At 40.1% G+C, this 26,939-nt stretch overlaps 1 protein-coding gene across 1 annotated transcript in view; it reads left to right on the plus strand.

Annotated features, from left to right (window-relative positions):
• Cwc22 (CWC22 spliceosome associated protein homolog) overlaps window positions 1-26,217 on the plus strand; it is a 41,438-nt gene extending 15,221 nt beyond the window's left edge. Inside the window, exons 7-20 of the mRNA XM_038337328.1 lie at window positions 2,100-2,268; window positions 2,593-2,646; window positions 5,089-5,224; window positions 5,314-5,520; window positions 5,625-5,687; window positions 9,317-9,424; window positions 10,534-10,615; window positions 15,450-15,510; window positions 16,349-16,426; window positions 17,433-17,585; window positions 19,100-19,227; window positions 20,196-20,297; window positions 20,376-20,593; window positions 25,412-26,217. Of these exons, the coding sequence (XP_038193256.1) occupies window positions 2,100-2,268; window positions 2,593-2,646; window positions 5,089-5,224; window positions 5,314-5,520; window positions 5,625-5,687; window positions 9,317-9,424; window positions 10,534-10,615; window positions 15,450-15,510; window positions 16,349-16,426; window positions 17,433-17,585; window positions 19,100-19,227; window positions 20,196-20,297; window positions 20,376-20,593; window positions 25,412-25,992 (2,140 nt within the window). The 3' untranslated portion in view covers window positions 25,993-26,217. The remainder of the gene's footprint in view (window positions 1-2,099; window positions 2,269-2,592; window positions 2,647-5,088; window positions 5,225-5,313; window positions 5,521-5,624; window positions 5,688-9,316; window positions 9,425-10,533; window positions 10,616-15,449; window positions 15,511-16,348; window positions 16,427-17,432; window positions 17,586-19,099; window positions 19,228-20,195; window positions 20,298-20,375; window positions 20,594-25,411) is intronic.
• Window positions 26,218-26,939: the final 722 nt, after the last annotated feature.

Raw genomic sequence — 26,939 nt, forward strand, 5'->3', positions numbered from 1 at the left:
CGATGCTGCGTGGTGTCACCTATGTGCAGTCTGGAGAAATGTCCGTTTAGATGTGTTGATTTTATGGCTTATTCCTGTTGGCTTCTCTGATTTCCTTGTGTATTTTGGATTTTAGCTCCTTATTAGACTTGGCTTGTGTATTTGATTCTTGTGATTTTTTTCACTGTCCAGAAGTCTTTTAGATGATGACAAGATTTCTTGGGTTACTTGTGATTTTGGAGTTATGTTTTAAATTGTATCAATGCAGACAAATATGGAGCTTCCCCAAGTAGCTGTACAGATTGTTTTTCTGTTTATTAATCAGTTTTAGGTTGCTTTGTGTTGCTTAAGATTAAGGTCCACTTTTATTCTTCCACATGTTGATGGCTGGTTTTTCTACCACTAATTTGAACAGACTACCTTAATATTGTGTGTTTTGATGCTTTTGTGAAAAACAGATTTAAATATGAATTTCCCTCTAGGTGCTCTGTTCTATTCTCTGTTGGTTTCTGTAGAGCTTGGTGCCCGTGCCGTGCTGTTCTGATGACTGTGGCTTGTGTGGCAATAGACAGTTGTAAAGGGGGTGATATGGTGCCTCCTGCTTTCTTCTTTTTGCTGAAGATTTCTTGGCTACCTAGATTCTTTTATATTCTGTATTAATCTTAGGAGCTTCTTTTCCCCGTTAAAACGCCACTAGAATTTTGATGGGTATTACACTGAATTTGGGTAGTAGGAAAAGCAACATAGCTTGTTTCTAAAGGAAGTGTCTGGCCTCTAACTATTGAGATTTTATTATGTCGTTTATTCCAGTTCACATTCTAATTAAAGCAAAGTAAGAATGGAGATGACTGGAAAGGGGAACAATAAATTTGGAGGAAAATGAAGAGAATCATCATTTTCTATTTGGATTCAGGCAATTGTTGACTTTTTTAAAGAATAAAGATAGGGAAATAAATATCACATATCTGTCTATTCTTTTTACATCTGAGTGCTGTCTTCTTGTAATTTCACATTGCCCTGATTACATTGAAAACTGGAGTAAGCTAAATAGAGCGTGTTGTTGGGAGCAGAAGGTTGGCCGGTAGCTGCCGCCGTCCTTGGAGCAGAGCTCTGTGCATCTTACCTGGAAAACACGCAGGCGTAGAGTCGTGGCTCTGCTTATGTGCTGTGTGCAGTCTGGGTCCACTTCTCTTCCTCCCCAGTGGTTCAGCGGTCCAGTGATTGTCACTCTGTTGCTCACAATATGTAAATGACCTTGCTCTCCGTCTCTCCTGTCCTTACACAAACGCAACAGTTGTTTCTAGTGAGTCCGTCACTGTCGTCCCCTCATTGTCCCTCCATGGCCTTCCTTTGGTTCCTCTTTAATTACTCCAAAGGGACACAGCTCAAATCTGTGTGCATCAGAGTTATTTTAGACAAATGATGGACCCATGGCAGAATTTTTATGTTGTCTAAATTTTACACTCATCAAGATAGTTTGTTTTTACTCCACTGCTTTTCGGGTTTGGTTTACTGAAAAAGTTTTCCTGCAATATATTTGATCATGTTTTCTCTTTCCCTAATCCTTATAGTTGTGATTAGATGAAATGTGAATAGAAAAAGGATTATATTTAGAAAGGAATTTTTGAAAAAATTTATTCTCATTTTACAAAAAAAGCAAGATTTTGTTTTCATGAAAGCACCACCGAACTCCTGAGGCAGGATTTCTTTGTGTGTCCCTGACTGTCCTGTAACTAGCTTGGTAGACCAGGCTGGTTTCTGCTAGCCTCTGCCTCCCGAGTGCTGGGATTAAAGGTGTGTGCCACCATGTCTGGCATAAAAGCATTTTGTTGTTGTTGTTTGCTTGTTTTTGTTTTTATAGCCCAACCAATATTTCCCCAACCTCCTGTTCTCCAATCCCCTTCCCCCACCTCTCCTCTCTTTCTCTTCAGAAGAGGGCAGGCCTCCCGTGGATATCAGCCAGCCTTGGTATATCAAGACTAGGCACCTCCTTTTCTATTAAAAATCACTTTTTTATCGGTTGCCAAGGTGAACTCTTTAAACGAGCTTTTCTTCATGACGGAATAGTTCTCCTTGATTTACGTGTTTTCATGACTCTGCTCTTCTTCCGTTTTGGGCAGAGGACTGCTGTCCAGATCGGTTCTGCAGGCGCAGAGCGCATCTCCAATCTTTACTCACGTCTATGCAGCTTTGGTGGCAATTATCAACTCAAAATTTCCACAGATTGGAGAATTAATCCTCAAGCGACTAATTCTTAATTTCCGGAAAGGATATCGAAGGAATGATAAGGTATGGGTGGCTTCTAGCAGACTGTCACATGAGGTCAGGCCAGTAAACCAGCCTCAGTGAAAGTTAGTGTGCTGGTTTGTACACAGGAGCGCATTTACCATGTGCTTCATGAAAACTGCTCATTCTCCTACACGTCCTCTGGCCACTAAGATGATGCCTGACTGTGTACTTAGCAGTTTTCATAGCTAATTCATGTGTATTACTGCTGGATAAGAATCATCCCGTGTGCTCCCTTACAGAGCATGGTAATCCACTATAGATTTTATAGATACAGGAAAATTGATTATAGTTGATGGTTTAACTGTCTTTACTTTCACTTTTCAGCAACTTTGCCTGACTGCTTCTAAATTTGTGGCACATCTTATTAACCAAAATGTGGTAAGTAATTGTCTTTAAAACCTGCTGGAAGTTAGTGGCATAAGACCATGGTCTTGGTGCCATTTCCTTGCATCATAGTCTTCGATCACATTGGGTGAGATCTCAGTTGTAAAAGTGGTTTAAATGCACTAATATTCTTGAGTGTAGAGATAATCTGAATGTTGTTCAGTGTTGTTCAGGCTGATGTGACTGAACACTGTCCGTGGTTACTGAACTACAAGTTATTCTGTGTAGAGTTTAACTAAGTCCTTTTTCCGTGTCTCTTCCTCTCACTCCTTCCTTGGCCTGCTGCTCATGCCCACCGAGTAAAGAAGTGATGTGGTGTGAGCAGCTCGTCCCAGACAAGTTCATCAGCAGACCCGCCCTTCTCTTGTTGTGTAGCGTTTCTGCCACTCTTATAGAATGGGCTTGCTTCTCTGGATATTGTCCTGTTACACGACACCTAGTGCAGTGCTCAGCCTAGCACAGAAACCGGCGCATGAGCTCACACTCAGGGGCCCCTGCTGTGCACCCCTTACCAATTGTCCTGTCAGCAAGATGGATGTTGTTTGTCTGCATCTTCCTTCCTTATCTCCACGTAAACTCACTATTAGTCAAGGCTGGCCTTGAAATTCGGCTCCTCCTGCTTAGCTCCTCTGTCCTGAGTGCTTGGATTGTAGCCACTATGTCCAGTTTGTGCAGTGTGGAGGATCAAGGGTTTTCCACACACTAGGCAAGCATTCTGCCAACTGAGTACATCCCCAGCCCATGTTAATTTGTTTTAAAGTTACTGTGTAGTCCCTAAAGATAGCATATAGGAAAATTTTATTGTGGCTCCATTTTTTTTTTAATTTTTGAGATTAAAAAATTGAGGTGGACTTATTTTTATATTTTGTCTGGTTTTACTTAGTCCTGATTATGCACACTTATAACAGAAGCTATACATTAATGTTAATGAAAATGCTAGTTGTTTAAAAAATTAAATTTGATATAAAGAAAAAATTCATTTTAATGTTGTAGTCATTTATAATTAGGGCCAGTTTATGAGATATAGATTAGATAATTGACATCTTTTACTTTATTGTTTTCTTTCCTTTATACCAAGTCTTCCTGAGACGATCATAAATTTTTTAACCAGATACATATTTGTGAAACACATTAGGGTGAATGATTTTGAATGCATATAATTCTATCATTTTGTTTGGTTTTAATTTTTATATTCATCTACTTTTCTGTTTCATATTTGACTTCTACTCAGCCTTGAAAATAAAACTACTCAGATTCAAAGATTTTTCCATTTGTGCCATCATTCTTACTGTAATTCCCATGTATCCGGAAGGATTCTAATGTGCACTTAATCTTATTTCTCTAGCATTGAAGTGTAGATCTTCCCAGTGTCTGCTCTTGGAATTCTTTACATTTTAACCAATTAAACAGCAGAGAAAAACAGTCTTTATCTGTAACAACAGATACATAGTTCTGCTTTTAAAATTTTATTAGTTTCTGTTAGAAATTTTTTTCATTAACATCAGTTTAAATATTAAATAGTTTCACCTCCCCAGATAGATGTAAAGTTTTTTTTTTTTTTTTTTTTTTTTTTTTTTTTTTGGTTTTTCGAGACAGGGTTTCACTGTAGTTTTAGAGCCTGTCCTGGAACCAGCTCTTGTAGACCAGGCTGGCCTCGAACTCACAGAGATCCGCCTGCCTCTGCCTCCCAAGTGCTGGGATTAAAGGCGTGCGCCGCCACCGCCCGGCAAAGATTTTCTTAGAATGATGTGTGACTACCCTACTCCTCCCCCTTAAAAAGTAGTATGGTTCTAATTTGTACAAGTGTTCATATGTTAAAATATGAACCAGGTAGGTAGTTTGAGCTCTGAAGAGGAAACATACAAGGGCTGTACCTCAGTGGTCATGTGCTTACCTGGCATGCATGAGACCCCAGTTAACCTAAATGAGTAAATAAAAAGATACTTCTGTATGAGTCATAATTTAGCATCAGAATCTTTAAGATAGTTTATGATAAATTTTTGTATATTCTAAGTAGTAAATAGTAGAATTTAGTAGAATTGTGCAGTAGATTGAATTGGGGCTGGAGAGCTGGCTCAGTGGTGAAGAGCACTGCACTCGTGCTTCCAGAGGTCCTGAGTTCTGTCCCCAGCACTCACAACCGTCTGTAACTCCAATCACAAGGGATCTGATTTCCTCTTCTTAATAAATAAGTAAATAAATCAAAATAAATCTACTTGTAGACATAAACCAGATGCTTCTTTCTGTTTAGTTAAATGAGTTAAGATGTTAAAAAGATTATCTGTAAATTTTTGATATGTACATGATAAAATTTATAGAAAAACTATCATGTGCATTGTAATCATGATAGAATACTAATTTATGTTTAAGAACTCGTCAGTAGCAGGTTAATAATATAAAACTATTTTGTCTCCCCCGTGCCTGGACTCTGTTGAGGCTCACGAGGTTCTGTGTCTGGAGATGCTCACTTTGCTGCTGGAGAGACCGACAGAGGACAGCGTCGAGGTAGCCATCGGCTTCCTCAAGGAGTGTGGCCTCAAATTAACCCAGCTGTCACCAAGAGGCATCAGTGGTGAGTGCACACCCTTGGTTCGTACGGTCTTATGTATCTTTTCTAGTGTTAGTGTTGTTTTTTATTCGTTGGTTTTCTTTTAACTTCAGCTATCTTTGAACGCCTGCGAAACATCCTGCATGAGTCTGAGATTGACAAAAGAGTCCAGTACATGATCGAAGTGATGTTTGCTGTACGGAAGGACGGATTCAAGGACCACCCCGTTATTCTGGACGGGCTTGATTTAGTAGAAGAGGATGATCAGTTTACCCACATGCTACCCTTGGAGGATGACTACAATCCAGAAGATGTTCTTAGTAAGCCTAGGGTGTGCAAAACAGGAGGTGGGACACCAGTGTGTGCACCAGTGTGTGCACCAGTGTGTGCAGGAAATTAACGCTTAACTTGTTTATTTTTTAAGATGTTTTCAAGATGGATCCTAATTTTATGGAGAATGAAGAGAAGTACAAAGCTATTAAAAAGGGTATGTAAAATTTGACAACATCACTTGGATCAGTAGAGGCAACCACTGATTCTCCCCAGACTAAAGCTCAGCTCCAGTGAAGCCTGCTCGTTGCTCCCTCGTGAATTAACTTTATTCGCAGTGGTTGCTCCTGGTGTAAATTCATTCGGAATTCTGAATGTCCCTCTTCTTCCACCTGTCTTAAGAAACTCTTCTAGATTACCAGTGGCCTTTATTGGGTATTTTTCTACACCTCACTCAGGGCCACACAATTGGGTGCTATTTGCTATTGGAAGTGTCACACCATATATTCTCTTGATGGTAGATTACTGTTCTCCTAATGACATTCACCACAGTATCTGTGTCTGAGTGGTTGCTGGCTGATTATTCTTTGTATGTCAGTCGTGTACTGTAAGTTGGAACTTCGGACAGACTTTCAGTTGTGTTTCGTCTTTTCCATTACTAGCTAGATAGCCTAGAACAAATTGATTGATAGAAGAGTCAAGTTATAGAGAAGAACTACTTTGTATTACCATGGATAGGTATTTAGACAGCGGTAGTTGTTTTTGTGTTTTCCCAGACATGGGTATTTTCCTCAGATAATCTTGTCCAGGTCCTACTTGTGATGGTTTATGGTTTGTTTACTGTGGGCTGTGATATTATCTGAGAACAGCTTACTACTCTGGAAGCTGCCGCATAGTGAGTCGCTGAATTCTGTCGTCTACCTTCTGTGCTTTAGTTGTATTTAGAAGGGTTCAGAAAGTCTTCTGTTCTATGCACTATGCTAAAACTACGGTACCACAAACAGGTTTCTCTTCCTTGATGCAAATTCTTCTCAGCTTTCCCCTGCCCCAGGACCTGCTCCTTCTCCACTTAGGCTTTCATTTCTTAAGCCAGTTCCTTGTTCTTTGCTTGTGGACTTCTTTCTCTGTAGTGTCCCTGAAAAGTGCCAATATTTTCCCTGAATATGTAATACGGTTTCTTTCTATTTTAAACTTGGGAATCCCATTAGGTCTAGGCAGTTACAGTACATGGATTATCCTTTTTTATACAGCAGTTCTCAAGTTCTGTAGCTTTGAGACCCCTTAGCATTCTTTCAACTTAGACTCCACAGAGCTTCAGTTTATATGTGCTGTGTCTGTTGGTGTCTGAATATTTATGTATTAATTAGCTCATTTAAAAATAATAAAATGGTAGATAGTAACGTAAGCAACATTTTATGACATTATTAAATTATTTTCTCAAATGATGGGACTTAGTGAGAAGATGACATATTTTATGTATAGTGTCTAACCTAGTAGGAAGTGGATACTCTGTTCTTCTGCATTCTGCCTACTGCAGCTCACTCTGATTTCCTTTATAAAATGTAGTTAGCTGAGGGAGGACTGTTGTGGCCTTTGCAGGTGAATGTGTTATTCCTCCTTGATACTAGGACAGCATTTGACTGCTAGTAGTTTCTTAAAAGTTAATTTCCATTTGAAATCTTAAATGTTACCGATGAATTTTCACACTCAGTTGAATGTCAAAAACCTTTGGTGTATGTATCACTTCCAATAGATCATTAAGCCTTGCCTCATTTTGCAACCTGACAGTCATCTGGAACATCTTGCTTCACTGTGTTATATATATGTATCTTTTAAATATTAGCACATGAACATCATCAAAATCGAGTTAATGTGTTAGGACACTACGTTTCTTAATGTTGCCACTTGTCTCCTCAGAAGTTTGTCCCATTATTGGGAAGCTATTGAAATTCAGAGGAATAAATACAAATTTTGCAACTATTAGATTCGGTCTTACAAACTTAAATTGTATCATGGTGGCAAATACTGGTTATTTTTTTGCTGTTTTTAAAATGAAGAGTGTTACTTTGTAGCATTTCAAAATGCTTGCTAAACACCTAATAACACCTGTTGATAACTTTGACCTTATTTTTCCAAATAAAAATTTAAATTAAAAAAAAATGTAAAAAGTTGCTATTTTATTATAGACCCAGGCAGTTAACCCAGGCTTGGCCTTGAGGGTACCATGGCACGTCCATCTGTCTAATACATGTGCTACAAGTTCAAGTACGAAGCTGTAATGTACTATTAGTGTTTTACATCTTCATCAAGGACAGTTAGAATCAAAATAGCCTTCCCCTCCTGCAAGTGTGGCAGAAAGCAGCGTTGACTCCTGTGCATTGCTTAGACTGCAGCAATCTTAACCCCCATTGCTCTTGTCTGTTGTTGTAGATATCAGTGCAGTGAGCAGGCATATGAAGCCTTGGGATCATTAGGAAAGTAGTATTGCCCTCATAGACCATCTGACAGGTCTCTCTCAAGTTCCCCCAGGGAATCAGAGAACATTTGTTGAAACCTTTTATTCATCGAATGAAATCCACTTGTCAGTGCTTATGGAATTTTGGGCTAATTCTAAAGAAAAGAGAAAAGAGGATGCTCTAAACTATCAGACAGATCATTTGACCTTCATCTTCAGTAAATTGTTCCTCTGGAACTGGCATAAAGAATGACCACAGCAGGAAGGAGCACAGCTCTAGTAATTAGCACCTGAGAGTGACCCAGGTGCACTTGTGCATTAGGTCTTACAGCATTTGGGGAAACAGCAGGAGTGCCTGTCTTCCTGCTTTTGAATACTTAATAGTTTCTTCTTTTCAGAGTCTGTGTTCTGTTGTATAACCCACTAGACAATGGATTGTTTCTTTGAGTTGCATTTGCTATAAATGTTTTTAAGATTTGTTTGTCAGGTGAAGGCTAAATAACAACTCTACAGTGTTTGGGCATCCTGTTTGTTCTGTGTGGCTTGCTGGTCTCCCTCCCGACCCCACCCTCTTTCTCTCTCTCTGCTTGGATTTCCCATCTAGTTATATTCTACCCTGTAATAGACCAAAACAGGTTCTTTATTAACCAGTGGGAGGAGTACATAGTCACAGTGCACAGAAAAACATCTCACATCAAAAGTGTTCAGTTCTGACAGCATCTCTGGGCGAGGTACAGTTGTGATCCGTACCATTTACACTGTTGATGTGGTTGATGGTCCTATGTGACCTTTCATATACATTCATTCAGATCTGAATGTACATTGGATTTTAAGTAATAGTGATGGTTTTACCAATTTTGTTCAAGATCTGTCAACTTCTGTTTTAGTTTTATGCATGAAAAAGCTTTAGATTGATTATAATACTCAGTTGAACAATTACATGTTTTAAAATTTTCAATCTATTTATTTAAAGTGAATACATTAAGTTATGGAACGATTTACCCTCCCATATCATTCCATATTCATTGTTAACTCTGCATTCTTGTGTTCTGTATATGGCCTCTTTTTCCATCATAGACTGCGCTCTTTCTTAAGATAGCATTTGGATTTGAAATGCTAGCTTTGGTCTCCAGTGTTTTCCTGGTGCTCTTGCCCACTCAGAAAAGCGTCACATGCCTTTACCTTTCTTCTTTCCACCCCTTGTTTCCTGAGCACATTTTATCTGACCAAGAGTGATGCAGTCACCTTCCTAACATCAAATCGTTCTCATTGCTTTCTGGCAGGTGAACAGTTAAAATTAGATTCAGCGAAATAAGACTGAGCTTCTCAAGGTGAGGTATATGTATCTAGCTCATTAATTTTTTTCTTCTTAATCTTACTTTGCTTTGTAGAAATTCTTGATGAAGGAGACAGTGATTCAAACACAGACCAAGAAGCTGGAAGTAGTGAAGACGAGGACGAGGAAGAGGAGGATGAAGAAGGAGAAGAGGAGGAGGAAGGTAAAGTGTGGCTTTTCAAGTGTGCTATAAACACTCCCGGGTTAAGTGGATTCTGAAGTACCATTCTCAGTTCACTGAAAAGGGATTGTGAAAAATGCCACTGGAGTTTAGCGGATGAAGACTTTTCCATACCCTATAGGACAGAAGACTGCCCCCTACAACAGGATACCCACCCTAAAAGTTTTAAACAAGGAAATGCATTTTTACTAATAACATAATTTTAATTTGGTGTTTTAGACCTTGACTTCTAAAGGTACATTCATGTTGAGGGTGTGTGATTTATGTAACCTTGGCAAGAGTGTGACAAATGTGAATGACTTAGATATTTGCTGTTCATTTTGGCAAAATAGGGTAGGGAGGCCACCGACTATTTTAGTACAGAAACAGGCTCGGTGTTCTTCCTCTTCAGCTCTGGTATCATCACTGCAGAAAAACAAGCTCAGACCTTTCCTTTGGTTGAGTATCAGTAATACAGCAGCATATATAAGCTGGTGTTATTTACATTACACATCTGGAAATAATAAAAGTATGTTTTTCTTTTTAGGGTAATAGAGGTCTTTTGGTGAAATTGTTCTGTAACATTTTATAAAAAATAGATTGGCTTTTTCCACTGCTGTCTTTAAGTCATCTAAGTAGCTATATAGTACATTTTTCTTTTAAAATGTCTTTGTTTTATATGGAAATACTGTTTAAATACAAATAATTGGGTGTAAGAAAGTTTTCTTACATCAGTGAAGAGATTTTGAAAAACATACATTTTGGAGAGAGCCAACCAACCTGCCACAACCCAGTGTTCTCTTAAGCTGAATTTCAGCCCGTACAGTTCATCCACCTAATCAAAATTGTGTATAACTCTAGAAATAATATTCCATGAAGCATCAGTGTGGAGTAAAACCTTCTATGGTCTCTAAATGGGTTTGTAATACAAAGACAAAAGTAGATTTTTGGCATAGTTGTGGACTCTGATCCAACAAAATGGTGTGACAGAAGCTTAGTAGCTCCATTAATTTTCCAGGTACTCATTTACAAAAGGAAGACAACATTGTTGTTACTGAATTTGATCATAGAACAAATATATTTTTATAATTGTTATGTTTAATTTATTTCAGGACAAAAAGTAACTATTCATGACAAAACAGAAATCAACCTAGTCTCATTTCGCCGTACAATATATCTTGCTATTCAGTCAAGGTAAGACTTTATTTATGGCTTAATTGGTCATTTATTTCTGTCTTGGGTAAGAGATGGGTAGCCAGCGTTTTTACTTAGAGTCCTAACTGTGTTACCTAAATAGATTCTGCCTTCTTTCAGTGTGCCAATTTTTGTAGTTAGATATTAGTAATTAAACCTCAAAAATAACCAACTCTGTATGAAAGGCTATCACAATATTTGTTAATGAGAATTTAATGTTTCTTTTTCTGATGTGGTTTTTAATTCTGAAGCTTAGTTGAGAGCTTCCTTGCTGTGCAGATGCAGGAGGCTAGAAATGGAACTCGGAATTACACTTTGGAAAGCTTTGAAGACCCTGTGTAATAGTGTTAAGAAGTACCAAGATATCATGAAATTGAAACTATTTCCTTTGAAACCTGTATATTTGATTTGAGGGAACATACCCAAAAATGTTAAGTGCTTAGTCCGTTTGTTATTTTGATGTGAATCAGCTTATTGATTTACTGGGAATGTGTTTACATTCACACAGGAGGAGGTATGTTTTCTCAGTTGGGTTGTTGCTAGGGTCTGTGTTTCCATTGACTATGGTGAACCATAAGTAGGAGTCATCTTGTTTTCGTTGACTGAAAACTTTAAATAGAAGAATACCAAACACTGATAAAAACTTTTTTTTTGTTTATCTTGACCTATATTTTTATCATTCAAATGAAAAGGCTGCTAGTTTTTCCATGCAACTTAGACGATGAGAATTTTGTAGAGTTGAGGCCCTGCTGTACTCTTGAGAACTGCAGCGTTATTCAGGACAGAAGAGATCACTTCAGTCTTGCTCTCAGCGCTGTGACTGGGAGGAGTTGCAGTGCAGCTGAGTAATTGTGTAGAAAGAACCCTAAGTTGCCTTCACTTTGCTACTATCTAAATCAGAAAAAGTACCAAAAACAGAAGCATCGAGACACAAGGTAGCCCCACTCCTCCTCCTCTTCCTTCTCCTCCTCCTCTTCCTCCTCTTCCTTCTCCTCCTCCTCTTCCTCCTCTTCCTTCTCCTCCTCCTCTTCCTCCTCCTCCTCCTCCTTCTTCTTGTTCTTCTTGTTCTTGTTTTTCAAGACAGGGTTTCACTGTGTAACCCTGACTGTCCTGGAACTCATTTTGTAGACCAGGCTGGCTTCGAACTCACAGAGATCTGCCCTCCTCAACCTCCTGATGCTGTGATTACGCCCAGCATAGGCAGCCATTCACTCTTAGACAGTGGCTTCTCTTTGTGCCTGCAGACCTTGCATAATATCATTAAAAGAATACCAGCCCATACATGACAAGTTTTTTTCCAAATTATATATGAAAATGGTTAGTAGACTTATAAAAACCCATACAGATGTTAGAAGAAAATCATAAGTGCCCAATATACACATTGGAGGATTTAGGAACGAGACTCTTTGGTGATAAAGTCTCATAAAAATGTTAGTCATTAAATATCTAGGCAGCGAAATGCTGTCATTGGTCATCAAAAGTAGAAGTAGCGTTTGTTTTGTTTTTTGAAGCAGTGGTACTAGATCTTGAATTTTATTAGATTCACAAAACATTATTGAAGGTAAACTCTTTACAGAAAGCCTTTGGGAACACGAGTCAAGGGCTTTCCCTCCGTGGCAGCTGGCCCTTTTTCAATACTGCAATTACACAGAATTGTCCATTGCAAAACAAAGAAGGGAGCAAATGGGCAATCACTACCTACCCTACATGGCCAGATGTCTGGTTATGCCTCCCCTGAGAATTGAGTTGATCGTGACTTGTTAAGAAGTAGGAAATGCTCAGATCCATGTCAGTTTGGAGAAGGTTAGTAGACCAGGCAGAGCTGTGCTTGTGTGGTCTTCACTGAAAACAGGCTAGGCAGCTCAAGAAATGACACAGTCATCAACATCGGATTGGACTGAAGATCTGTCTGTCTGTCTCTGTAGTGTGTGTCCAGTGTTTTCTTTCTGTTGTCTGAAGTCTTTATACCGTTCCGGTTAGAAGGGACAAAGTGACGCCTGAGGTGGTGTGGGGTGCGTATTTTACAGACCTAAGAATTGAACATAGGACTCTTAGGTAATCTTACACAAACAAGTCAGCTTGACTCCTGAACTGTGTAGGGACTGGCGCTTTTATTTTTCTTATGACTAGTTTGCTAGTCTTCCCATTTTCCGGCTGCTCTGAGATTCCTGTGGCTCTAAGATTACTCTTTCATTATACAAAACCTCACAGTAAGCAGTTGGCTTTGCTGTCCCGCCTTGCTCCTGCTTCTTGATGATGTCAACGTTGTGATAGCGGATGGAGACGGGCTGCCGTGTCCCTGATGATAGTTTCTTCAGTTGGACACATCAGTGTAGTCATCTTTAAATACTACTTACAACTGGCATCAAGAAGACAATAATTTAGTAATGCATTTATATAACCCTACTTCACTTATTGTTTTAAAACTGGAATTATTTTTGCTCAGTTACTTAAGATAACTAAAATATTGAGCATTGTTAGCTCATGTGATATTTATAATTAGTGCCCCCTCAGAATCAACATATGCTTTAAAAGAATGCAAATATATAATACAACTTTTTCTGATAAATAAAACTAGTAAAAATTTTCTTATTACTTATTTGACTTGCTTTTAATTATCAAGTACTCCCCACTCCTGCCATGTATTTCCTTTTTTTTAAACAGTTCATATGTTTAATAATACTCATTGTTACTGCTATAGTACTGAAATGTGTCCATTCTAGGCACCGTGTAATTTTGCCTGTTATCTGCTACCTGGAAGATTGCTTTTTTTTATTTTAGCTTTCTTCTTTTTTTCTTGCCTTGCACTATGCTGGATGGTTGCCCAGTTGTGCTTATGAAACCTAATAAGTAATAGAAGCTAGAAATAACAGATGAATTGCAAACATTTTCAGAATCATTGCATTGCATTGGGTGGTTATTGGGGAGGGTTTAGACCATCTGAAAGGGTTCAGATATATCAGCATTATTCCTGAGTCAAGTTCTTGTTGAATTTGCTAATTATCTTGTGTTAAGGATATTATAAAATCATCTGTATAAACACTGTAAAAATGTGCTTTTGCTCCTTATAAGTTGCTTTGCATCATTTACTAATGTTATAGTTATTTTTCATAAATGGTGAAGCCCTGTGTTTGGATATAAAATGAGATACTTGTAGTGTATTGGGCTGGCTTTTGCAGCAGGTCTCACCTCGTCCTAGCTCGGCACAGGTGAGCGGGACAGACAGTGCTGTAGAAATGTGTTAGGGTTTGCAGTGTCTGGATAAACTAGGCACTAGTGACTGGGGACAGACAGTGCTGTAGAGGTGTCTTAAGGTTTGCAGTGTGATAGAATCGTTTTCTATACTGAGGTTTATAATACTGGAAACATAAGAAATTAGACCTGTTTTAATTAGAATTTCTTTCCTGGCTTCCCTAAATACATAATACACATTTCAAGAAGCTTTTTAAATGCAGTACTTATTGTAGCTTTCCCATTGAACTAGAAGCATAAATATTTCGTGTTTAATTCTTAAATACTGAGGTGTCCAGGAATCTGTCTCACAGACACCTCTGAGTCTTGATTTTCTACTCTGTTAAACAAGAGGATCACATCAAATGTTGCTAAATCTGAGATGTTAAAGTTGTGTGCACCCAAGAACCAGATGTACTGATTAAGGTGTGGACGTAGGCCTGGCAACTGAAAATACATTTCTTACAAGAGTTAGTTGGTTAAAGGAACTATGTGGAGACACCTGCACTCCCAGGATCTGGAAGATGAAGGCAGAGAGTCGGGAGTTTAGGTCTTCCTACATAGCCTTGGCTACATGCAGCCTTTTCTGAAGCAAACAGAACAAAAGCCAAATACTTGGTAACATTTTAAACTTTACTATATTCTTTATTGTTAAGCATTCTACCTGTTATTTTACCTAAAATTTTGAGTAAAATTACTAATACTTCTTTTTGGACTGAATTTACTAAACAAATACTGGAGAAATGACTGACATTCAGTCAGTCTTGAGCATGAGCAGTCTCTGCCCCCGGGACCAGGTTCCCATCTTCAGAGTTCATTGTCCTTTACCACTGGGATGCCAGTGTGCAGAGTTCGTGACGTCCTCACGGACCTTTCGTCCTCTGCTGGGGTTCTCGTTCTTTCAGAATCTCAGTCTAGCCTAGGGCCCTCAAACTCAAAGTCCTTCTTGCCTCAGCCTTATGAGTACTGGGTTTATAGGAATTAGCCACCATGCCAGCTGTCTTCTAGAATTTAAGGAAAGTTGATGCTAGCACTTGAGAGTTTACAGCTGCTGTGCTTCATTGAGAAACATCCTTCCTGTATGTCACTGCAGGTTGATTGGTTTGAGAGAACGATAAAGATCAAGACAGTCATTCTCTTTATTTCTTGTATATCATTTTAAAGTTTACACATATACTTGTAAAATTCATATATATATATATATATATATCCATATGTACTATAAAATTCATCCTTTCTTATCTGCAGTTTGTTGTTTTGGAGTATTTGCAAAGTTGTCCAAACATTGCCAAAATATTTTTGACACTGAAGAATGAATTGTTTCCATTGGCTATCATCTGGGTCCCATCCGCTTCTCTCTGTATATGGATTTGCCTGTTCATTACATTGTGTGTGGCCTTTGTGTCTGACTTCTCTGTAGCATGGTTCCTTGTGCTGTTATGTGTGTGTACTTTGGTGTTAGTAGTTAAGAGCTGTTCTCTGTGTGCTGGAATATTATGCATATTTACAGTTAAGACAGTAACAGTAATATTTGGACAGGTACAGAGCACTGTAATGTACTGCTTCAGACTTTTAACATATTGTGACCATCTTGTCTCCCTAGTTTAGATTTTGAAGAATGTGCCCACAAGTTGCTGAAGATGGAGTTCGCAGAGAGCCAAACAGTATGCCTATGCCTTTCTTTTTAAATTAGGGAACACGTATTGGTAACTAAAATGTTTAAGATGAATAGGTTTTGTGAATTGAAGCAATAATACTCATGTAGATGTAAGTTTTGTAATTTTATTCTAAACCAAGGCTGAAGGCTCCGGGGTCTTTGACGTGTGCTCTAGTAGAGTGCAGTGTCTGCGTGAACGCATCCTGGTGTGGGCTTCTCTACTCACAGTGCTTGCGCAGAATTTCTGGGTGGTTACCGCAAATACATTACCCCAAGAATCCTTCTGATAGGAGCTGTAGCAGTCACAACATGTATGTTTACACTGCTCAGGTTGTATTCGGAAGGATTTGTGTTACTGTTTCATTCATTAATTTATTCATGTGGAAAGATTGATCGTAGACTTAGTTACCCACTAACTTCCTAAGGTCTTCTGTTAGCCTCATGGGTTCATCATCTCGTAACTATTCCCCTTCAGCGTATCAGAGCCCCAGTGCTAAGGTGAATCTAAATTTAAAAGAATTCCACACAGATGTCTTTAAAGACAGAATATCCAGTTATGCCTTGACCCTCTTCACTAGATTGTTTAGAAATGATTCATACTCATGAATTTAGAATTTTATCTTTAGTGAAATTATCATAAATAGCTTTAGATGTTATCAATCAGACTAAAGGCTTTTCAAAAATGGTAAGCTTGACATTGATTGAGTTTTTAAAAATAACTTTACAAAGTTTTCAAAATTTTTAAAAGTCTAGTTTGAAAATACAGTCACTGTTTGATCGTAAATTGCCGTATAGCAAAGCTCCATTGTGTTCTGCGCCATTAACACCATTTTTCTTTCTGACAGAAAGAACTCTGCAACATGATACTTGATTGCTGTGCCCAGCAAAGGACCTATGAAAAATTTTTCGGCTTGTTAGCTGGGGTGAGTTACAGCCTTGCTTTTCAAGTCAAGGTTTAATAGCAGGATTAGACGCTCCAAAAGAATTCCCCACAATAATATAGCGAATTAATGATTGTGCTTTGTGGCCTGGTCTACCCTCAACCAACAACATATTTTCTTTTCTGAGAGCACAATGTTCCTCCTTCAGATTACTCATGCCCTTCAATACATTAAATTACTATCATGTCTCTACAGCTTCTTGAAATTACAAATACTTTGTTTGTAACAGTAACCAGTCCAAAACAACTAATGTCTTCAGAAACTCAAAGCAGTTACTAGCATCAGGAACCTGCTAAGCCAGCACAGGGTAATCATGATTTTAAAAATTTTTGAAGGTTTATTTTTATCATTTTTAGTTATGTGTCTTTGTATGTGTACATGTTAGGGTGTGTGCACATGAGCACAGGTTCCTGCAGAGGCCCAAGGTGGATCACTGGAACTGTCAGAGCCGCTTGGCATGACTGCTGGGAACGTAACTCAGGTCCTCTGCAGACAACACTAAATACTCTTAACCATTGATCCGGGATCTTCCAGTCCTTAAAATATTTGGTTTTTTGTTTTTGTTTTTGTTTTTCGAGACAGGGTTTCCCTGTAGTTTCTAGAGCCTGTCCTGGAACTAGCTCTTGTAGACCAGGCTGGCCTCGAACTCAGAGATCTGCCTGCCTCTGCCTCCCGAGTGCTGGGATTAAAGGCATGCGCCACCACCGCCCGGCTTCCTTAAAATATTTGTAAACTATTCATAAAGCACAGTTATGTAATACAAAATGTATGTCTGTAGGATCAACTAAATGTATAATTTTATTTTAGCATATAAATCCAGATAGAAACTATAGCTGTAACTTTGTGAACATCATTTCACACAGAAAGGTTGAGTGATAGATGATATTCGAAGGTGTTTACAGTTGTTTAATAAATTTAGGAACAATAAGTTCCGTTGTTTTGGCATTCAGTTTCTGCTGGTGTTGACTTTCAGTTTTCTTATCCCTAGCGGTTTTGCATGCTGAAAAAAGAATACATGGAATCATTTGAAAGTATATTCAAAGAACAGTACGATACCATCCATCGCTTAGAAACAAACAAACTGAGGAACGTCGCTAAGATGTTTGCTCACCTTCTACACACTGACTCACTGCCATGGAGTGTAAGTGATTGGGTCGTTCCTGGTCCCTGTTGTCCTGAACTGTGCGTTAATTATGGCCTGGCCATGCTTTTCCTATCAGTAAACATGAATTAGAGCCAAATATGTAGTGCAGTTTTATGTTGTCTTTGAAACATGTTCACGCAGCATGGAATCAAAACACTAAGTCAAATAATGGACACAGTAAGAAATACTGTTGTGGATCATACATGCCCAAACCATGCTGCTTTGTGGTAACGCCAACTAGCAGTATTTTCAGAGAAAATATTATGTATTTTCATGTTTCACATCTTTATACATATTTGTGCATACTCACATAACCAAGGAGAGACGTGTCCCCTCTCCTGGTGGCACTGGTGCCTCAGAATTACTGTCTGTATTTCCTAAGAGAGCAGCTTCTCCAAGGTTGCTTTTACTAAGACTCAAAGAAGGGATTGTTCTAGGAGGTGGTAAGGGGCCATTTTAGCTTAAGCTATAGGGAGGAGATCCTGTGATCGTGTTTAGGGCAAAGAAAGACGTCCTCAATGGGGAAATATGCACCAAGTTGAACTTTAAACCCATATTTATTATATAATCGCTCACTGTTCATTCAAATGATGTATTTGCTACCAGCTGCTTGTCCAGTCACAAATCTTGGTAGCAGGCAATCGAATGATTTATGTGGTCACTGCTTTCAAGAATGTTACCATGTAAGAGAAAAGTTGTCTGACAGTCACGTGCCATAAAAAGTGTCATACTCCAAGTGAAGCAAAGTTGCTAGAAGAATTTTAATATGGAGAAGTCACACCCAAGAAGAGGAGGACGACGTTGTAAAATACCACAAACTGGTGGTAGAATGAGCTCCGCCCATTAGGAGTGTTGAATATGTTTGTAGTACGGAAGTCCTAAGTATATCCAACTACACTCAGTGGGCACAGCAACCCAGCAGCTGATCATAACCCTTTGCTTCATTTCCGCGTTCTAAAAAGAAGTTTTAAACAGTTGGCTAAAATAGGCTCCACAGTATAACCCATAAAAAGCTAGATTTTTTTTTCTGTTTATCTCTAAAATCTATATCCACAGTTAGTTTATAAAACTTGTCATCTTAATTTTCAGGATACATCATCCATCATTTTTTGTCTTTTCCCTTGTGTATATATGCTAGATAGAGCTGGCATCCTGCTCTGGGTGGCATTTATCTAGTCTCTGTGGACAGCCCGTTCTGCGGGGGAAGCTTGCGAGCAGTCTTTACTTTGGTGTTATATGCTCGAGACAGGATGTCTTCTCTGCTATGAAAAGCACCTTCTTCAAGAAAAAGAACAAAACCGTTCCTGAACCATCTTAACATTGGAAAGTTAATACAGAGACGCAGTCTTCCACGTCACCAAGAAAGAGCGCGTGTCAGCATGGGAGGGTCCAGAGATGCTGCTGAGAGTGGGAATTCCCAGTCATTTTGAGAGGACTTAAACTGCGTGGCTACTTGTCCTTGTCTTTTAAAGCAAAAGTAATATTTTTTAATTCTCTCTTTTAATCTTCAGGTTCTTGAATGTATAAAGCTCAGTGAAGAAACCACTACATCGTCTAGTAGAATCTTTGTCAAAATCTTTTTCCAGGAACTGTGTGAATACATGGGTCTTCCTAAGCTGAACGCGAGGCTAAAGGATGAGTACGTTGGCTCTTCACAGTTCACGCTTTCTGTCCGCAGGGAAAAGCCCTCTAGGACTTGGGGTTTCATTAGTGTGCTGTGTGTTAAAAGACATGGGACAGCACGCACCTTTCGGGGTCTGGCTCTGGGGCTGTCGCATCCCCCACTTCCCCTTTCTTAGTACCTGTTTGTACTGGCTCCTCTTCCATTCCGCCAGCGCCACGGGTTATTCCAGCTTTTCATCGCTCTGCCTCCTTAAATGTTGACCAAAGACCTGCTTCACTCTGGTCTCATATTCTGTGTGCTTTATCAGGCTCATCCCCCCAGTGTCACTGAACTGGTAGGGCTGCTGTTACGTACACCCATACCCTGTGACTGCAGAAGCTATGACCCTCTTGTTGATCTACCATGCTTAGTCAGCCTTCCTATAATTTACCCTTTTCTATAAAACACTCATTGCCTATTTCCTACTCTTTCCCAGTGCTTACTGAGAAGTGCATACGTACACTGAGACTTTTAATATTTTCTGTGCATTTGTACGAAATATACTTGTGAATATATCCTGTACACAGTATATGTGTATGCCATCTGTATACTCTGTGTGTATCCTAGTGTCTATATGAAAAATTTCTAAATCCATATTGTATAGTTACAGAAATCAAGTCTAAGGGCCAGTGAGATGTCGCAGAGGGTAAAGGACACAAAATCTGAAATGAGTTGGATCCCTGACACCCACATCTCCTATATGCTGTCCTACGCGTGCGCTCACACACACACACACAAACTGTAAAGAAATACTTTTTATAAAGAAGTGAATGTCAGTGAATTATTTCTTGTTACTGATTATATTTAGATAGCCTAACTATAAATGTGTAAACCACTTTCTTATACTTACTAATTGAATATATAGGAAATATGGTAAGTGGGTATAGGTGTTTTCATTTTTCTTTCTGTGTTTTTTCTTTTCTTTTCTCTCTTTTTTTCCCCAGAACTCTGCAGCCATTCTTTGAAGGGCTGTTACCTCGAGACAACCCACGGAATACCCGCTTCGCCATCAACTTCTTCACCTCCATAGGTCTCGGAGGTTTAACGTAAGGATCGTTCGCAGTTTTAGCTTTAGCTGACAAAGTCATCTTACAAGCCAATGTAACACATTATATTTCTGTTAGGGATGAACTGCGAGAGCACCTGAAAAATACACCCAAGGTCGTCATGGCCCAGAAACCAGAAGCTGAGCAGAAGAAACCCGCCCTGACCTCGTCTTCTTCAGAGTCCTCCTCGGAGTCCGAGTCCTCTGACTCAGATTCGGACAGCAGCGAGAGCAGCTCAGACTCCTCCAGTGAAGGGGGTGGCTCCTCCTCCTCCAGCAGTCAGAGCTCCGCCTCAGGTATCAGCTCTGTTCCAACAAGAGCAGGGCTCGTGATGTCCATACTGAGGGCTGGTTTCAGTTGCTGCTTACTTGTTGTGGTCATCATCTTTATTAATAGAGACGATCATCATTAATAGAGACACTGGGTTATCTCTGTCTTAGAAGCCTCCTCGTGGACACAGCTGGGGTTTAGTGATGCCCGAAGCACTCACGTTTGCATTCTAGTGTGTGTGTGCCATCCCAATGCTTCATTGTCAGGGCACTTAGGGCTGTATTTGTGCAGTTGCGTTATGTGACTACTTAGCATCATCTTGTGCATTGTGTAGCTCACCTGGGGCTTTGCTGTACCGAGCTACCCCCCCCCCCCCCATCATGAAGGACGGGCACTTCAGAACTCCTTTGTTAGAACTCTTTGCTGAGCCTGCCGGCCTCCCCCATCTTCAGGGCAGCAGCTGTTTAGTCTTGCCTCTTGTTTCACTGCAGCAAGCTCTCACAACATAGCTAACCTAGTCTCCTCACTACGTAGCCCAGACTGGCCTAGAGCTGCAACCCTCCTCCCCTCCCCTCGCCTCCCAAGTGCTGGGGTTTCAGCCGCACATCATGTCCAGCCTTTGCCTGGCTTGTTTGCTGTTGGATGTTTTGTTTTATTTGCTTCTTGGAGTCTTATATGCAGTCTAGTCTGTTAATTCACTGTTCGGCAGGGGCTGGCCTTGAACCTGGTTCTCTCTGCGCTACTTCCCAAGTGCTAGGTGTAGAGGCCTGTACCATAATGCCTCTTTTAACTTTACAGTTATTAACTATGGACTCTTTTATCTAATATTTCTTTTATATTGTGTTCACAAAATTTACCCATATTACTGCATTTATAGTTCATCCATCCACAGTGGTTGCTGTGCATACTCATACTATTAATACTATTAATAACCATATATATATATATATGCGGATAGTCCCTGCCTGGTCATATTGTACTCTTGGTTTCCCAACTTTACACTGATGCAAAAGCTGAGTAGTCAACAGAGATAGGCTTGGAAGTTTGGATCTCTCTTCCTGAGTCCTGTGTGTAACTCTTCTGTGATTTCACCTGTAGATTAATGTAAGCATTCTGAGCGTGCTAACCGGTGGCTTTTGTGATATGTCAATAACCTAATCTTGTACATTCCTTTTTCAGTCCCATAGCTACAGATGGCACCACTGCTGTACGATGCATTTGGTCTTAGTAAATACCACCAACTTTCTAAGATTATTCCGAGCTACACTCCTAACAACTGCGTATTGGCCATATTTTTAATTTTAACCTCCTGGTTAATTTGTCATAATATTGCCTTATATCTTTGATTTTAATTTGCATTTCCTTGATCACAAATGAAGCTGAGCATAACGTTATTATTGCCCCTTTGGATATTACCTGTCTTGCTCAAATTTTGCTCTCTCCTTTTAAATTGGCATTCCTATTTTTAGGGTTTTTTCCCTTATATTTATTCTCTCTCACTCTCTCCATCTTTTATGTATAATATGTTGCAATATGTTTATATACGTATATTTTAAGCAAATATTCACACTTATGTCTCTAGTCCTGTGAGGCCACCAGAGCCCTGCTGTCTTATTTTTTTCCCTTAGCAGCAACCCTGTGTCAGTAGACCGTCTTGGGGAATGTTGCAGCACAATGTAGCTTGCTTCTTTCTCTGCACGTCTGCCTTCCCCTGAATTTGGAGCCATTCATTCTTGGTTGGTTGGTTGGTTGGTGTTTTTTTAACCAAGTTCATGTTTTTAATGCTCTAAAGTTTTATCTTGAATTAATTTCATACTTACAGGAAAATTACAAAAGTCAGGAGATAGAATCCACATACGCTGTCTACCCAGCTTCCTCAGTGTCAGCTTCTCATATAAACAATGCAGTTATCAACGACACTGTGGAAAGAACATTAAACAGTGCTATTAGCAGATCTCATTTGGATTTCACAAAGAGTAAAACAATTGGTGAATGAGTCAGGATCCAAGACACCAGGGTCCTTTTCCTTCTCTCAGCAAACTGTCTAATTTCACAGTGGTTGTCAGGGCTCCCACGCTTTCTTAACAGTTTTTTAAACTTCTGGTCATTTATTTTGTAGTCATTCATATCGTAGTCCTTCAGTACAGGTATTTATGTGCTCCTTTTTTAAGAACAGAATAAAAGTTGATGTCATAGTTACTGTTTTATTGCAATGAAGAGTCACCATGACAAGACAGCTTATAGAAGAAAGTTCATTGGGGCTTACAGATAGAGAGGGAGAGTCCATCACCAACATGGTAGTAAGCAGGGCAGCAGGCAGGCATGGTGCTGTAGCGTTAGCTGGGAGCTTAAATCTTACCTGCGAGCCTGTGGCAGAGGGTACCCCCCTCCTGTGATATACCTTCAACAAAGCCACATCTTCTAATCCTTTCCAAACAGTTCTTCTATTGAGGAACCAAGCATTCAGATGTGAATCTGTGGGACCTTTCTCAGTCAGACCACCAGACTTTGGGGAGAGCATCATGGAAGTGGCCTCCTCTTAGAGCATCTTATCAAGGGACTCATAGATGCTGGCACATTCTAATTTCACTAACGCCAGCTGCCATCACTATATTGAGAAAGTCTGGAATGTTTTCAGATAAACTCCTCACCTATTAAATCAATTGCCTGTTGAAGTCTGTCTGCAGCTTCCCCTCAGTCATTTGGCAGCCATCTTTGGAGCATTCTCTGTGGTGTTTGCCTAATGATGATTTATTTTCTTTTTGGATTAGTAATTGAGTTTAAGAGAAAAGCTGTCCCCTTTCCTTGTTTATTTACCCAGTCTTATCTTTATACCGTGACCTTATGCCTGTTTGTGTTATTCTATGTGTTACAATCCAGGTTCTGTTCAAATTTTTATTTTATTTATTTTTTGTGTGTGTGTGTGTGTGTGTGTGTTTGTGTGTGTGTGTGTACCTGCGTGGTGTACACTTACGGAGATCAGAGAGCAAGTTTCAGGAGTTGATTCTCTGTCTTGTGGGACCTGGGGACAGAACTCGGGTGGTCATCAGGCTTGTTGGCGATCTCCTCCACCCACCGAACCTCTTGCCAGCCCTCATTTCACTCTGATACTTCAGAGTGTTTTCGGTTGGCTCCTTTCTTTGCGCACACTCACATCCTATACCTGAACACTTCTTTCATTCCAACATCATAAATGTTGCAGATTTGGGGGCTCCATATAGGCATCTCCAGGCCTCTCAGTACGTGCCTTACTCCACCAGGAAGAGAGATGCTTTACTGACCTCCTTCCTGGTCCATCTTTCCTGAGAATGTCTGTGTGGTTTAACCCAAGATCTACTCTGCCTCTCTGCAGTAGAGCATCTTGGTCTTCCTGGGTAGCAGAGTGCCTGCATATCTAATGCGTTGTTAGAGTTTGGTGCTGATTGCAGTGGTAGCAGCCTCCCTCCTCAGCCTTTAGTTAGACGGCTGGTACTTATGCTGTGGTTCCCTATTGTGCTGCATTTTCAAGTGTTTGATGTCTGACGTCGGAACTGTGGGCCTCCGTGCTCTGTGTTCCTGGAGCAGGAGTCATTTGATGTCTGATGGTCGGAACTGTGGACTCTCCGTGCTCTGTGTTCCTGGAGCAGGAGTCATTTGCTCACAGGAGCTCACTCCTGAATGGAAGCAATGCAAGCACTGTTCGTTTAACAGTCTTGGACAGTTAGAGTGTGTCTCGTGTCCATGTGAGGACAGACGACAACTCAGCATGACAATTGCAGTAAGAAAGTTAGCTGTTCCAGGTTCATTCACCTATACAATCTCAGCGGAGGACTGTCTCCTTAGTGAAGTATTAGATAGCAGAAACGCAGTGGGAACTGCCTCTGCATCAGAAAACTGAGAAGCAGATATGGCTGGGGTGTTATCTTGGCGGAGCCCTGACAGTGTATAGAGTGAGCCGAAGACATGGGCTTAGCATTGAGCCAGACGGCTTGTGCTTGGGCAGCTGCAGCCCGAGAAGGAAGTTCTTTCTCACTGGCCCATCAGCTCGTACGCAGTGTGCCAGCGATAGCCACTTAGCAAACAGTGGTTGGTACACGGACATGGTCAGGGAAAGAAGTGAATTCCTGCTGGGTTTTCCTTCTGTACTTAGAGGAATTTGTGAGGTTTTCGTCATCTCAGTGTTTTTGATTTATGAACTCAATTAACAAGTGACTAAGTTTAACTTAAGGTGGTGACTTGTTTTCCTTTATTTTATATTTGGGACTATATCAGTAAAATTAAATTGCTCAAAGTCTCTTTAGAAGTTGGTCAGAGACCAAGCTTCCCTGGCCTCATAGAGCCTGTAACTGTCATAATGCTGTATTTGCTGGGATGGCCAGTGTCTATGAGAACACCAGAAAGCAGCTCATTCATTCACAGCGGGAGACTAATGTGAAAACCCAGACATCCTGTGACGTGAAGCCAGTTGCCCCTGGCCTCGCTGTAGGGAGTGGTTCTGGGGTGGGTGGCCATGTGTCTTGTCTGTGTACCAGGGCTGCCTTCAGCTAAGTTTCATCTGACAAGGCTCTCTTTGGGGTTAGAGGATATACGTAACATTGTACCATTTCTAATCACTTGATAGATTTGTTTTTATATTTGCTATAGTTTATTGAAAGCTTTTATGAGAACTTGAAACTATAGTTACTTAATAACTAATAATGACATATTTTAAACATTATTCATCTCAAAATAGTCTTGCTTCAAGCTTTTCATTTTGGCTTCCCATTCAGTTTGCACAAATAAGTGTTCTCCAGTATGTCAGTAAATGTTGTTAAATTATGAACTTAGATTAACATAAAAACTTAACTATACTTTTTTACGTGCAGCTAAAGATACAAGAAAGAAGAGACAAGGAAAGACCAGAAGTGAAGAAGTAGAGAAAGCAGCCAGGGGCCATCAGACGCGTGACAGGAGGCGGGAAGAAGGAAGGGAGGAGCAAAGGCACCAGGAAGAGAGGTCTGAGGGAGCAAGGTCTGAGAGACACAGAGTGCATGACTCCCGAAATGCCGACTGGAGGGACCCTGCAGCAAAGCACATGGCAGACAGAAGGCTTCCTTCCCAAGAAAATAGTTACGGTAGAGTGCGGAATGGCCGAGACCAGGACGTGCACAGAGAGCCGGAAGACAGGCGTGGAGAGCCGAGGAAGAAGCGACGAGAGAGGAGAGATTCTTTTTCTGAAAATGAGAAGCAAAGACCCCGAAGTCAGGACAGTGAAAATGTCAGGAGGAAAGATCGCTCCAAGTCAAGGGACAGGAGCAGAAGACATTCGGGCCATAAGAGTGGTGACGACGGGTATCAGAATGGGGCTGAGAGACGATGGGAGACATCTAGCAGACACTCTGAACGTTCTAGAGACTCCAAGAGAAACCAGGACCGGAGGAGAGAAAAGTCTCCGAGACAGAGATGATCCTGATGACAGCTGCACACGCCTTACTTCCCTTCCGACGTCTTTTTACACTGATGGATTTTATAGAGAACTCTGTTTAAAGGACCTCTTTGTATCTGTATATTTTGAAGATGTTTTTTTTGACATGTTTTATAATTGATGTATTTCAAAGTCCTCTGTAAAATTATAAAGGGTCTCAATAGAGGGCTTATGTTTTGTGAATAAAAGGAACAAATGCTCATTGAATCGCTGATTTGTAAAACAGTTTTCTGTGTCTAATAACTTTAATAATTATTAGTGGCTTTTATACATAACCAAAGACCAAAAAAAAAGCTTTCCATTTTTTTTACATCTGTGACAGATTTCAGTTCTGTAGGTTTCTCTGTGGTGTTTTGGGGAGTGTGTCCTCCTCTTGAGAGATGCACTTGGGAGTGAGCCACAGGGCAGCCTAGTCCATCTCTTGTTGAGCCTGCAGGAAAGTTCATAAGATCCTTGTGGTTAGTGCTTACCAACTTAACATTCTGTCAAGGTGAGCTGATGTATATGTTTAATTTTAATTGGATTAGTGAGTCATTTAAAAAGCATAGCCATGGGGTATATGAGCTGCCTGTGAAGCAATTCTATTTCTTTTTTTACTTGAATTGGAAGGAATTTCTTTATTGTAACTTCAGAATGTAGAAGTGTAATAATTACTGTGGAGAGAACATTCCCTTAGGTGGGCAGGTAGGTCTGGCACCCCATGCTCAATGGGCTTCTTGCACTTGTTCACCTTGTTCATCAGGCCCATTCCAGCCAAAGTGGGTATTAAGAATAGTGGGACCACTGTGGTAATGTTGAGCTTCTGGGCATACGCTGACTCAGAATGTCTCATTTATTATCCACAAACCTGAACATGAGCAACGATACAGCCTGTGAAAATGCATTTCTCCCTCCGAAAAGTGTTACCAACCCGCAGTATTCCGTACAAG

The sequence above is a fragment of the Arvicola amphibius genome, chromosome 7 (genome assembly GCF_903992535.2).
Source record: "Arvicola amphibius chromosome 7, mArvAmp1.2, whole genome shotgun sequence".
Lineage (NCBI taxonomy): Eukaryota > Metazoa > Chordata > Mammalia > Rodentia > Cricetidae > Arvicola > Arvicola amphibius.